This window comes from Phalaenopsis equestris, unplaced genomic scaffold (assembly GCF_001263595.1).
Source record: "Phalaenopsis equestris unplaced genomic scaffold, ASM126359v1 Scaffold000224, whole genome shotgun sequence".
Taxonomy (NCBI): Eukaryota; Viridiplantae; Streptophyta; class Magnoliopsida; order Asparagales; family Orchidaceae; genus Phalaenopsis; species Phalaenopsis equestris.
Window position 1 is genome coordinate 5,065,537 of NW_018164666.1, and position 13,889 is coordinate 5,079,425.

General features: G+C 35.1%; 1 protein-coding gene across 3 annotated transcripts in view; it reads right to left on the reverse strand.

Moving 5' to 3' along the window:
* LOC110023353 (E3 ubiquitin-protein ligase MARCH1) overlaps window positions 1-8,882 on the reverse strand; it is a 33,098-nt gene extending 24,216 nt beyond the window's left edge. The window contains exon 1 of one of the 3 annotated variants that reach the window (XM_020722729.1): window positions 8,658-8,882. In XM_020722729.1, coding sequence (XP_020578388.1) covers window positions 8,658-8,719 — 62 coding nt within the window. In that variant the 5' untranslated portion in view covers window positions 8,720-8,882. The remainder of the gene's footprint in view (window positions 1-8,657) is intronic. The other 2 variants (XM_020722728.1, XM_020722730.1) reach the window with 2 other exon arrangements.
* Between the last annotated feature and the right edge of the window lie 5,007 nt (window positions 8,883-13,889).

The window sequence follows — 13,889 nt, forward strand, 5'->3', positions numbered from 1 at the left end:
GGGTGTATAGGCTCAAGCAATCTCCTCGCGCCTGGTTTGAGAGGTTTGGAAAATTGATTACAAAATATGGATACACTCAGAGTCAAGCTAATCATACTATGTTCTACAAACATTCAAAAACTCGTTATATTAATTGTTTATGTCGATGATATTATCCTTACAGGAAATGATGCTACGGAAATTGAGACATTGAAAGAAAGATTAACCACATAATTCGAAATTAAAAATCTGGGAAATGTAAAGTACTTTCTCGATATTGAGTTTGTCAGATTTAAGGATGGGATCTTTATTAGTCAACGAAAGTACGTACTCGACTTACTCAGTGAAACCGGAATGCTTGGGTGCAAATAAGTTGAAACCCCGATTGAACCAACTAAAATGTTACAAGTGACAAATAAAATAAATTGTGTTAACAAAGAACAATATTAAAAACTAGTGGGAAGACTAATCTACTTGTCACACACTCATCCTGATATAGTCTTTGATGTTGGCAGGATAAGTCAGTTTATGCACTCTCCAAATACTCATCACTTGGAGGTTGTTTATCGGATCCTTACGTATCTGAAAGGTACGTCGTATCTGAAAGGAACGTCCGGAAAAGAGGACTACTGTTCAAGAAAAATGAGCACTTACAGATAGAAGCATTTACAGATGCAGATTGGGCAGGGAGCGTTACATATAGAAGGTTAACCTCAGGGTATTGCACTTTTCTAGGAGAAAACTTAATAACCTGGAGGAGTAAGAACCAAAGTATAGTGGCAAGAAACAGTGTTGAAGCTGAATTTAGGTCTATGGCTCATGGGATATGTGAAGTTCTATAGATTAGAAGAATTTTCAACGAGTTAAAAATTCATAGTTCGCAACCAATAAAGGTGTCCTGTGATAATGAGTCTGTCATCGTCATCGCCATAATCCTGTCCTTCGTGATAAAACAAAGCACGTAGAGATAGACAAACACCTCATCAAAGAAAAAAATTGACAAAGGAGATATATGCATGGTGTATGCTCCTTCTAACGATCAAACAGCGGATATTCTAACAAAGGGACTTCACAAAAAACAGTTCGACGATTTAGTGTGCAAGCTGGTTCTGAAAGATACATTTATGCCAACTCGAAGGGGAGTGTTGAAATATCTAATTTAAATTACAAGATTTATTATTTTTCCTCTTATATACAAAATTTATTCTCCTTCCTTCTTTATATTATTTGGTAGTTGCACAAAATCATGTTTGATTAGTTTTGTAATGTAATAGGAAATAATTGTAACCTATTTAGTTATTTTCCTAATCTAAGAGGTGGGACTCCTATATGTAAAGGTACATGGTATTGAATCAATAAGAAGGAAGTAATTTCTCTCCAAGTTAACCCTATTTTTTAGGCTGCATCCAATTGTTCAGAACCTTTTGTTGCGGCAACCGCGACAACGTTCTATGCAAAAGCCTATGAAGAGCAGTGAGTTGATTATCAGGTGAGCTATATTTACGGAAGAAGGGAAATCAATATGGTTTGAGGAAGGGAACCCAAGTATCACTTCATGGATTCACCGAGCTTTGCTCGACAAAACTGTTGGGAGACTCATTCATAAGCAAGCTGTAGATGTCTATTTTTAAATGAGAGGATACCTATGAATAGGTTTATTGAGTGGAGAGATACTTTGTTGTTAACGGGCCGATGGAAAAAGAAAAATTGATGGCGGTGGCCCTGTGCTTAGAAGGGAGGGCACTAATGGAGATGACAACGTCAGCCAATCAGAACATGAGAAGAACTCAAGGATTAATTGCCAGAGCATTTCAAAATGATGCGAGGAGGAAATTTGCACGAGCAATTTTTTGCATTGGTCCAAGATGGTATCTTCATGGATTATAAAGAGAAATTTCAGTTGTTATGCGACCGTTTGAGAGGGATATCAGAAATACTATTGGTAAAAAAACTTCATGAAGTGGTCGAGGCCAAAAATTAAAGCAGCGCTTCGTCTGCTAAGACCTCTAGAATTGGGGAAAACTATGAAATTAGCAAAATTGGTTGAGAACAAAAACACATTAGAATGAGCTAATAAAAGTAGCACAAGTGGAGCATCATATCAAAAGGCAACAACCATGATGATTCCCAAAAACTCAAATAGTGATACTCCAAAGGAAGGCTCCACAAGGTAGAATAATGGGCCACAACTAGGGGTGACCTTCAAACACCATACAGAAATAAGGAATCAAAAGAGCTAAGACCTTATGTTTTCGGTATGACGAAAAGTTTACCCCAGAACAATATTGCAAAGATCAAACCTTGCAAGTTCTCACAGCGTGTGGCGAGCAGACAGGGATGAAGAAACATATGAGTTTATCGTGGTGAAGGAAAACACCCACACTTCGATGTGATGGAAGTTTCATTGAATAACGTGGTGAGGTTAACACCAAACAACACGATGAAACTTCAAAGATAGATCAAAGAGCAGGACGTAATAGTGATGACAGATAGTGGGGTAACCAACAACTTCATCTTCACTCAAGTAATGGAACAATTGAGGCTTGAGATGGTTAACACAGGAAGTTTTGGAGTAATGATGGGGACACAGGAAGTTTTGGAGTAATGATGGGGGCCTGATAGGTAGAGACGAGTGGGGAAGTTTGTAAAGGGGTGATTTTGACGCTATAAGATATTCAAAGAGCGGGATGTTGTGGTGTTGGTAGATTAGAGAGCAGAACCTATTGGTGTTGGTGGATAGTAGGGTCCCGCACAACTTTATCTCCACTAGTAGTAGAGTAATTGAGGCTTGAGATGGTTGACACAGGATGTTTTGTAGTAATGATGGGGGTGGAACGAGTGGAGAAGAGCGGGGGGGTTTGCAAATGGGTGATTTTGATACTAAAAAATATTCAGGTGATGGAAAATTTTCTTCCCTTGGATTTAGGGAGCAATTCAGGAGGCAGAGTTGGGATTCTTGATCAAGTTGCATAGCATAGAATAGACATATGATACGAAGTTGACAGAGATTTTAGCACCAATCCAACAACTTTTATAACAATTGCAAAAGTTTTCGAATTGCCGCATGAATTAAAGTCTTCAAGGGAATAGGAGCATGGGATAGCCCTAAGACAAGGGGTTTCTCCCATCAGCGTGTCTCACACTATTACCCCCTAGTGCAGAACGAGATCGAGGGATTGATCTAAGAGAAGTTGGAGGCCATGATTATACAGCCTAGTGTGAACCCCATCTTTAGCCCAATCTCACTAGTGAAGAAAAAATATGGGAGTTGGTTTTTCTTTGTAAATCATCAGGCAGTGAATAAGAAAAAAATACCAAACAAATTTCTCATCTTGGTGATTGATGAGCTACTAGATGTGTTGTTTGAGGCCGCAATATTCCCCAAAATTAGCTTAAAGTCAAGCTACCATTAAATTTATATGCGGCCAACTAATGTGCAAAAGGTTGCATTTCAAACTCATGAGGGTCACCATGAATTTGGTTATGCCATTAGACTCACCAACAACCATTTTAAAAACTGATGAACAAGGTGTTTTAACCTTTCTTCAAAAGTTTGTTGGTGTTCTTTGATAATATATTAGTGTACAACTATTCCTTAGAAGACCACATTGATCATTTGAAGGTATTGACGATACTCGAAGAGCACCAACTTTACGCTAACTTAAAACAGTGTTTGTTTGCCCAATCAAAGGTGGAGTACTTAGGACATGTGTCAATTGCAAGGGTATCGACAGACCCATCTAAGGTGGCGGCTATACTAGATTGGCCACTACCTAGGACCATGAAGCGAGAATCAACTTTGTGATTATTGGGACTTACAGGATGCTATCAAAAGTTCATTAAGGGTTACAGCTCGATTGTGTTGCCGTTGACAGAGAAATTGAAGAAGTATAACTTTCAGTGGGGGGAAGCTACAACCCGAACTTTTGAGAAGTTAAAGAATGTAATGACGAGTGTACCAATGTTGGCGTTAATGACTTCATCCAACCATTTATTGTAGAGACGGATGTTTCGGGCTATAGGTTAGGCGCAATTCTCATGCAGTGTCAACGACCCACACTTATTTCAAGTGTCAACGACCAACAATTATTTCATTTGTAGATGCTTTAGATTCAGTTTATGTTAAGAAATATAGAGGTAGATCGAAAAAGACTTGGGCATGTTATATAAAAAATAATCTTAATTTATTATAATTAAATGAAACTATGACACTCAATAAAACACAATAGAGAAAAAAAGAATTCATGTAGTTAACCCCACTTAGTGGAATAAAGGCTTGTTGTTATTGCTGACGATGAGAGCCAAACTCAAGTCAGTTTATGAGGAGAAACTTAGGGCAATTGTGTTTGTTATTCATAAATGGCGACCTTATTTGTTGGGGTGGTACTTTACAGTACACACAAATCAGTGCAACCTTAAATTTATGTTAGAACAGCGTATGATGAACATGGAACATCAGATGTGGCTATCTAAGCTAATAGGGTATAACTTTGAGATTTAGTATCATTCAGGATCAGAGAATAAGGTCGATGATACCTCATTACAAGGGATGGAGGAATCTCAATTATTGTCATTGTCATTTCCCTCAGTTTTATAATGTGAGGTCCTGAGGCAAGAAAGTGAGGTAGATGAAGAACTGAGCAAGGCCTAGTCGGTTTTAATGAATAGAAAGAACAAATATCTCGATTATTCACTGAATGCCAATGTTCACTTTACCATGGATGCTATGTATTGCCCGAAATTCAACATATACCAAAGCTAATACAGGAAATTCACAGCAGCGCTAACAAGTGACACTCGAGTCAAAACATACCAGAGGATAACATGGTCTTAAGGTGTTAAGTGTGCCAGCAGCATAAGTACATGGCGCTAGCGCTTGGGGGTTGTTAGAATCTCTAGCATTACCAAAGAAGGTATGGGAGGAGTTCACAATGGATTCGTTGAAGATTTACCTCAATCGGAAGGGAAAATCACAAAATTAATTCTCTCTCTCTCTCTCTCTTCAAGCCAATGGCCTCTCGCCCTCCTAGTTGGATTTCAAACAGCATACCGTAACTTCAATCCCCAATTCTTAATAAAATTCCTTCCAATTTCAAACAAATTCACAATTGCCCATCACATAATTTGCATATGTATTCAACCCTAATAATCCTCGCTCTGCTAGTAAAACTGAAACTTAAATAAAGGCAATGATAACAACAAATGTTACCTGCATGATGAGCCCTCTAAGAAAAATAAATTTGCTAGATCATAAGAAAAACCATCTAAAAACCTATCTAGAAAAGTCGAAAGGGAACAAAAAATATCCATTAATGGCATTAATATCACACAAGCTATTGAGCTTAGCTTTGAAGTGCTGAAGCAAAAGTATTTAAGTGATAAAAAGCACATATGACTTCGAAATTAACTCATCTTCTACAGCAAAGTTCTAGCATAGTCCTTTGCCTAACATAGAAGTGGCCATTTATAAATGTTAAAAAGGTAAGTTTAATATTTCCACATGTCCATATAGCTCAAGCAATGATAAAGAGTTAAACACAAATATGAAGCAACAAGACTAGTTATTCACACATAATGAAAAATTGGGGAAGATATTAGATGGAACAATGTCTACAATTGGGTTAAATTGGAAGTACCCTCGTGAAGAAAATGGACAATAGATCTCCGAACTAATGTGGATGCACAATTGCACAGTTAGATTTAGATCTTATTCTTTTAAGCGAACCATTTTAAAATAGCCTTTTTTAATAAAAATGTAGCACCTGTTGTTATATACATTGATTTGGATGTCAGATCAGTGTCTGTTTCATGACGTCGTAGTATTTAAAGTTAATTTATCTAAGGCTCAAACGAAATTTGTTTCACAAAACTGAATATAGGAATGATGTTAACTAGCATTTTACCCACTTTCACTTAAAAATATTCATAATTATGGAAATTCTCCTTTCTAGAGAAGTATATCTAATTATGAATAAAAAACTACACTTAAAACTTGTGGAGCATTTTAAAGTTTCACTTTCAATTCGGTATATTTTGAAATGATAAAATTACTTTTTAGGTGAGAAAAATAAAGTTAGCTAACTTAAGTCGTCTTATAACTGTGTTTCTCAACTTTCAAAGTACTCACTTACATATAGATGCACTAAAAATCAATAAAGGTTACTTTTAAGAAGAGCAAGCCACACACAAAAAAAAGGCAAAGAATTGCCTGGCCACATGGTCCCTAATGGAGCATCACCCCTGCGGATGTAAACCCTGAACCTAAGGCTTTCAAAAATTTATAGTATTGAGCATGCATAGAATCAAGTGTCTGAAATTTTTAAACCATTAACATCCCAATAACCACAAATAAATGAGAAATGTGTATAATCAAGGGAAGGGATGAAAAATAAATGAGAGAGGCATGTGCGCAAGCACACACATAGTCCGCTTCAAATTTGGTTAATTTGTCGTGATTGGGCATGCAGCACACCTACTTGCTAACTAATGAGCAACCTATAATGCATTGTACTTTTAGAGTACTCACAAGATGATAAACCATTCATTACATTGATTGCTGGTGAAGGTCTTCTCTGTTAATCTGTTCGTAGAATCAAATATAGTTGGAAAAGGCTAAGAAACACAACTTTAGTTTAAATAAATGTAATATAAGACAAATTAGCATATACAAGAGTTCCAGAGGTGCTACATATTTTTTAAAGCTTTAATCTCAATCAATTTTTTAAAACATGTTTATGGTTGCATTCATGCAATGCTTCACTCTTCAATATTAGCTTTAATTTTTTCATAGAAAATACTAAGGGTCGGGCAAATAAGATTTTCTTTAACATATAAAAGTATTCATATAGATTTCTTTCTAGCAATTGAAGTACAGTTATGCCTTAAAATAACTTTTGAAAGCTGAATAAATTTGAAGGTCTTCAAACCTTTAGGCCCTTGTTGGTTTATAGTAATTGATTGAATAAATGAAAATGGAAAGAAAACAGAAATGGTAAACAAATTGAATTGAAATTGATCACCATCGACTTGTTTTGTTCAGCACCAAATTAAGTGCTTATTTTTTCCTTGCTATGTTAAATGAGAAATAAAGTTATTAATTCATGTAAGAAGGGGGCATCAGTCATAGCAATGACTTCATTTTTCTTGGAGGTTGGAAAGGGAGTAGTTTATAGAAAAATGCATTTGTTAGCCAAAATCAGGTACCCATGAATTACATTAAAAACAAACACCTAATATGAAATTATGAAGTAAAATCTATTGCAAATTCTCTCAATTTCTTCAAACCAAACATACCCTAAAGACAAGAAGATCAACCTAAGAGATGTTCAAATTGGGTAGCAAAGACAAGAAGGTCAACCTAAGAGATGTTCAAATTGGTTGGGAACTTGAAAGATAGAAGTAATAAACACCTTATGAATATCTAGAAAGCAAGAAAAGTGTGAAATTAAACTAGCCTTGAGATATTTGGAAAGGCTAAACCGGATAACAACTACGCCAACATAAAATCCCACACGCCTTTGCATTCAGTTGCTATACCTTGAATAGTTTCATACATTCAGAGGATAATAAGAATAGATCCACAAACCAAAAGAGGACTTATTGTATGAATTAATGGCACAAAAAGCATGCACAGTGTTGAAAATAAGACAATCATCAGCATTCTTCTTCCATAAATCAACTTCACTGCAAGCTCAGAAACCACAGAGTAAATTTATTGGAAATTCTAAATTCATGGTTTTGCAGTTAACATCACATTTGCTTTAGACCAATTATAGTAAGTACATTGCTCAACAAAGTGAAATAGGATGGAAATGCCACAATAGGTATGAATAGTTAAAAACCGTTATGAGGATATTAACAGTTAAAAACTATATAGCATGAACAATGCTAAATCTAATTAAATTGTGATATACTATCTGACAATTATTTTAGGATATAGGATCCAAAAGATTATGAGAGATAAACAAAAAAGAACACCAAGAGATACAAATAAGCATGGTTTGATTATGTAGTCAAATTAGTTATTTCATATTTTTATAAATTATGTTCATTTCTAGTGCATTAAATGTGAAAAGAACTTGTTCAACATACTCATCTCTCTCTATCAAACAAATTAAGCATCACAGATCCGTGCTCTGGTCAGAACTCAAAGCTGATAAACTCCTATCTCCTCCTTCTATTCCCCCTCACATCCCACAGTTGTTGCTAGCTAAGGTGAAGAAGGCACTGGATGATGAACTACTGATATTTTTGAGGTTAACCTAGCCTAAATCATAGACTGCACCAGTGAATTAGGAAAAATCATACCGCCCCCCATGATAGTAACAGAAATACTTTCAAATTCCCAAACGACATTGTCAAGTGCCAATCTTTTCAAAAACAACATTAAATTCCTTCACAGAGGAGCACCACGATCCAATGAATTAAAAAATAAACGCCTAATTAGACTATAAAAGATAAAGAAAGAAAATTACATACGAGACCTAATCACCTTATCCCACGACAATAAAAAAGAAACGAATGCAGCCAGGCACAAACAAGCTGAGGATAGAAAGATGTTAAGCAGACAAATGGCGCAATAAACGAACAGTAACATTCAGATCACAGGGACTAACGACGGAAAAAGTAAGAAGTGAGCAGATCCGAAAAAAAAGAACTTGGCTAGATCCGCAGCTCACCTTTTTCCTGCGGACAACCCCGAAGCATCCAAGGATCCCCGAGTAAGCTTGAGGACCTTCATGTATCAGAGAAATAGTGAAGTCGCCATGGGTTAGTAAACGAGGGCCTCTGAGCGAGTTGTAGCCGAGGGAGATGAGGGTGGAGGTCGGAAGCCGGAGGGAGATGACTAATTGCATAGTAATCAGAATCAAAGACTCATTAGCTTAATTTTAATGCACATGATGACCTACGGCGTTGAAACCAACATCGCGCGCTTGGCTCACCAAATTATTCAGCCCGGAAGTCCCAGAGTAATCGGACGGTCATCAGTGGTTGGACTTGCACATATGGCCAATGATTGGCAGCCATATTGCCCGATGTGTACGGCGATGTGGTCGTTGGTGATTAGCCGTCCGAAGGTGCGATGCTCGGATGAATATTTCTCCCTTTTAGCAGAGAAATATTTCTTTTAAATCCACCAATAATTAGAATAGATATACAGTTTAAAGTAATATTTGAGTTTATACTTTTGTTCAATTGCTAGAAGGTTGGCCTTTCATTGATCTAGTCTTTTTTAGCTATGGCTTTGGTACAAAGGGATGCCAATGGGCTTAGAGTGGATGGGACCTATGGAATGGCTAAATTAACGCCTATGATGAATGCGAAGAATTTGAATCGTAAGCATTTGGGATTGAGTTTATTGGCTTGGGTTAAACTCAAGTGAGCTTGTATTAGGGTTCACGTCGATCGAGCCCCTTAAGAGTTGGCCATTAATGTTTGCCAAAGAAGTTACTTTAGCCCAATTAATCACATTAAATAAATATGAATTTCTTGGAATTACATGCACTAGAATCAATAAAAGTTGGTCATAATTTATATCCCCATGGTCAATTAGAGTTAGATCATAGAACCTTGATTTTTGTTTATGTTAAGGGTGTTAGGTTTATTTGGCTAACTAGGATAAATTTAATTTAACAAAGGTTTATAAATTTAAATAATGAGTTCAAATAGTCCTTCTAGGTCTATTGTGTGTAATAAAGGTGTAGGGATAATTAGCTTAGTTTGTGTTTAGGTTAACTTTCTATATTAAATCAAGGGAAGTGAGGTCCAAGTTGGGTCAATGTAGGGCAGATTTGGGTTACATTGGTCCTATATTCTAGTGTCAGGTTCTCATGGGTATAAGATAATCTATGGTAGTCCATTCATAAGAATAAACTTACTAGACCTTAATAAGGTCAAAGTAATATAAATTCAAAGTAGAAATGATTTGGGCCAGCGTTGGTTAGCTTTGGTACAATAAATGACATAAGGTATGTTAAAGACAAGTCTGCTCTATTTATGTTTAATTGATTAATTGGATACAATTAAAGCTCAAATCGGTTAAAGTCAGATAAATATGTCATTAACACCTCTTTTGATCAATCTTAGCAAAAAAAATTATTATTAATCCCATTATCAAATTAAAATATTCTATTAACTAAGAGTGCATAATAGTTTTTTGTTCTTTTTAAAAACTCAGAGTCACCAGCTTGTCCATTTATATATCGTCATATGATTCTTCTTTCCAAATAAATCTTCTGCTCGGATCATATAGAAATGATATAAAAAGAAAAGTAATCAGAAAATACAGGATATACAATGAAAATAGACAAACAAATTAAAAAAAAAACTCGGAGGGCTTATATTTGACAATCCTCATATGTTAAGTCAAGAGTATACTTATGAATAAGATCTGATTGAAATACCTCGAAGTACGATACCCACGAACAAAATTCCTACATAAGCCACCCATAACCAGGAAACTAAAAGGAAAATTTTTGTCATGGGGTGAAGAGCACTCCCAAAAAAACTTATTCCTTTGGTTAATTACAACTTAGAGAATACCCAATGCTCTTGATAAAAGGGGTCATAATTATATTATCATGAGCGGTAAATTAGTCACCAAAAGAATTGTTATTTCAATTGGGAACATCTTGATGCATTCAAAGCTCTCGTTATGTCACAATATAAAGAGTAAATCTCTTACATCTCAATTGGATAGCGGCTCATCGACATACGTGGTCTATGAAATAACTGAGTTGACTCATAGGATCTGCAATATGCTTCCAGGGCCTAACTGACGCATGGGGTAGAGGGTGAATCACTATATCCCAAATGGGCGCCGCCATATTCACAATCAGGACCTATGAGACGACATCAATGAAATCATAAAAGAACATGACTCAAAAGAGTTCAAAAAAAGGATAGGAAGAGTAATCCTAATCGGATAGAGATAATCGAGTTAGGATACCACATATATGTCATCCAAAGATATTAGAACTCTAAGTATACATGATCGTGAAGGTAGTCGACTCAACACAACCAGAGAATTCTTGTTTGCAATCTGTAAATTACATCATCTAAGGAGACCTCGGTAGCCCTAAGGTCAAAAGAAATAAATTATAAATCCTATGACCCTATAAAGGTAGAGCTCACAGAGGCGAGACATATACTCACCAAAAAAATGACAAAGATGTTTCTGGAAAGAAGAAAAAAAAGAGGTCCAAATACAAAGCTGAAAAACGTTCCCACAAAGAACTTATACCCCTTCTAGGTTGGGGAAGCCTCTAGCAGCCTAAGCATGTTAAAAAAACACCAAAGTAAAAATCTATATTGGGCCAGTCAGGTTGAAAAAACACAGAGACTTCTCATCGGGACATGCAATATAATGCAAATTTCTGAAGTTATAAGCATGAAGGTGATAATAATATGATTTGGGTGATTGTTATGCATGTAAATCATTTTAAAACCAGCCTGAGGTCATACAAAAAAGTAAAGTGTAGGTTTTAAATAATTGAAATTTTTTAATCATGAATTTTGATTTTATCTTAATCTTTTATTAGAATTTTGAAAAAAGATTATTTTAGGTCCTTAAAGAGCCTAAATTATATTTTGCAAGATTCCTAAACAATCCACAATCAAAGAAAGAGAAAACGGGCAACACACTGTGCAAAGTAAACAAGCCAAACATATAAATAATAATAAAGGTTGGATGTAGCTGGGTCGATATCATATCCTAGAAAAGCAAAAGTTTGTGGTCAAACTCTGAATATAAACACCTGAACCTAGATCTGTGCACAGTGCAGGGGTAAAATCTAAGTGTATGAATTTAACAGGGTTCCATCCTAAAAATCCAATAGATCTAATATGACATTAGGGGATGGCATTTTAAAAAAAACACATCACATATGATCTAACATATATATTTTTAAAAGCGGGGTGGATAATACATAATAGAAAAATGTCTGTTTTATACTTTAAAATACAGGACCATTAAATACGGGTATATAACATGCAAGTTATGTACTTTAGAGTCATTAAAGCCTTAGTACAATCGTAGACAAGTTGGCCTAATACGAAAACTCACATTGCTCGTTGTGTCATCCTTGCCAGAAATGCTCGTTTAGGTGTTATAACTAACAAACGGATCACTCATCTAACAAATTAACTTGTCATTTAAATTAAGTGATGTGCATATAATATACAAATATGAGATAGCATGTTACAGTCGCCAATATGGATGCTCCAAAGGTGTGAACATTTGCATTGTACCCCAATGAGTGGTTTAGCACACTACGGTTGCTCAAAAAAACTTATGTATATTCCTAAATAATTGAGCATAATGTGGATGTCCCAGTAGGTATGAACATCCACATTGTGCTCTTAGAGTGGTTTAGCACGCTATGGTCTCTCAAGCAAACATATGTAGCGTACTAAACCATACCTAAGTCCAAATACTAGAACACATGACTTGCAGGCTCGATGTGCTTGTACCAAATGTGATATTCACATGAAAGAGATAAACAAGGTGTGTTCTATGGATGGACATGCTTGTAACAATTGCCACTGTAGTATACCAATGCACCTGTTGAGACTAAATATTGAGATTTGGTAAGTCTGGCATATTTATTTTGTGTTTAATTATTTTCATGTAGTTTTTTAAATTAATTTGATGCTTAATTTACTCCTCAATTTTTTAATAGTTTGTTTCATGTCCAGTTTATAAAATGACTTCACCATATTGTATAGCATGTTTGATTATATTTTAAGCATATTTTACCTATTGTATGGGCATCATAAGTAAGTAAAAGAAATGTTTCTTGTTGAATTTGTCTTCTTTAAGGATTTCGTACTACACTATATAAATGGCTTTTTGGAACTATCTGGTGTTCGTTTTGTAAACAGCTTTCACCGGTGTGTTCTAGTCATACTTTTCTATTTATTTACTATTTTTTTGTATAACTTTTGGAGTCTTATTAATAGATTTGTGTAAAAGCTTTATATATCATTATCATAAATTCTAAAACTATCTTTCTATCCTTTTCTCTAAAATTTAACCAAAAAAACGTTTTTTCTCATAATTATGAAGACCCTTTACAGGCTCTACTTTTCATGCTTTCGTTCCCACGTTTTTTTTTTTATTTCCCGTTAATAGAAACGTTTTAGAGAGAGGAAGAGAGAATTTTAGCGAGAGAAAGCTCGATTCGAGGGCTTTAGACCTGATTTTCTCTGTTGGGATATTATCCGGCACTAGGTAGGCTACTGTTAACCTACTTCAGATTTTAATTTACTTACTCTTTCGTAAAATTTTGATATTTTATTTGTCGAAATTTCTTAAAAATTCAAATCTATGGAGATCTACAAATTTTTCACCTCACAAATATTTATATGTGTAGATTAGACTATGCTAGACACATCGACATAAGAATATTTATTTTTCGACAGGTATTTTGTGTTGTGCAATATTTTGTATATTTTGGCACTTGTGTTAAACCTAATAGAAATGCTTTAAATAATATTTTGGGCATTTCATATAAGCGGTTTTGCAAATTTTGATTTCTGATATATGCTGATTTATTCCCCCCGTAAATTACATTATTACTTCTGTCTACTAATATGCATCACTATCTATAACATGTTGTGAAATTTTATATGTCAAAATTGTTAACATTTATATGCTTTTATTTCAAAAAAATGTGTCAAAAATGATAAAAATAGAAGAGTTGCAGATGATTATAATTTAATGGTTGTATGTTATGTACAATCAAGTAGAGTTATAACGGTTTTGCACCTATGTAATCATCCATATATGTGATTGATATGCCTAAACAAATGTGAACAAGTGAATATATAAGTAGAAGAGAAGTTATAAGGGGCATAGAAGAAATATGAACAAGTTGAGGTATATGTGGAAGTGGAGGTATTAGGAATAG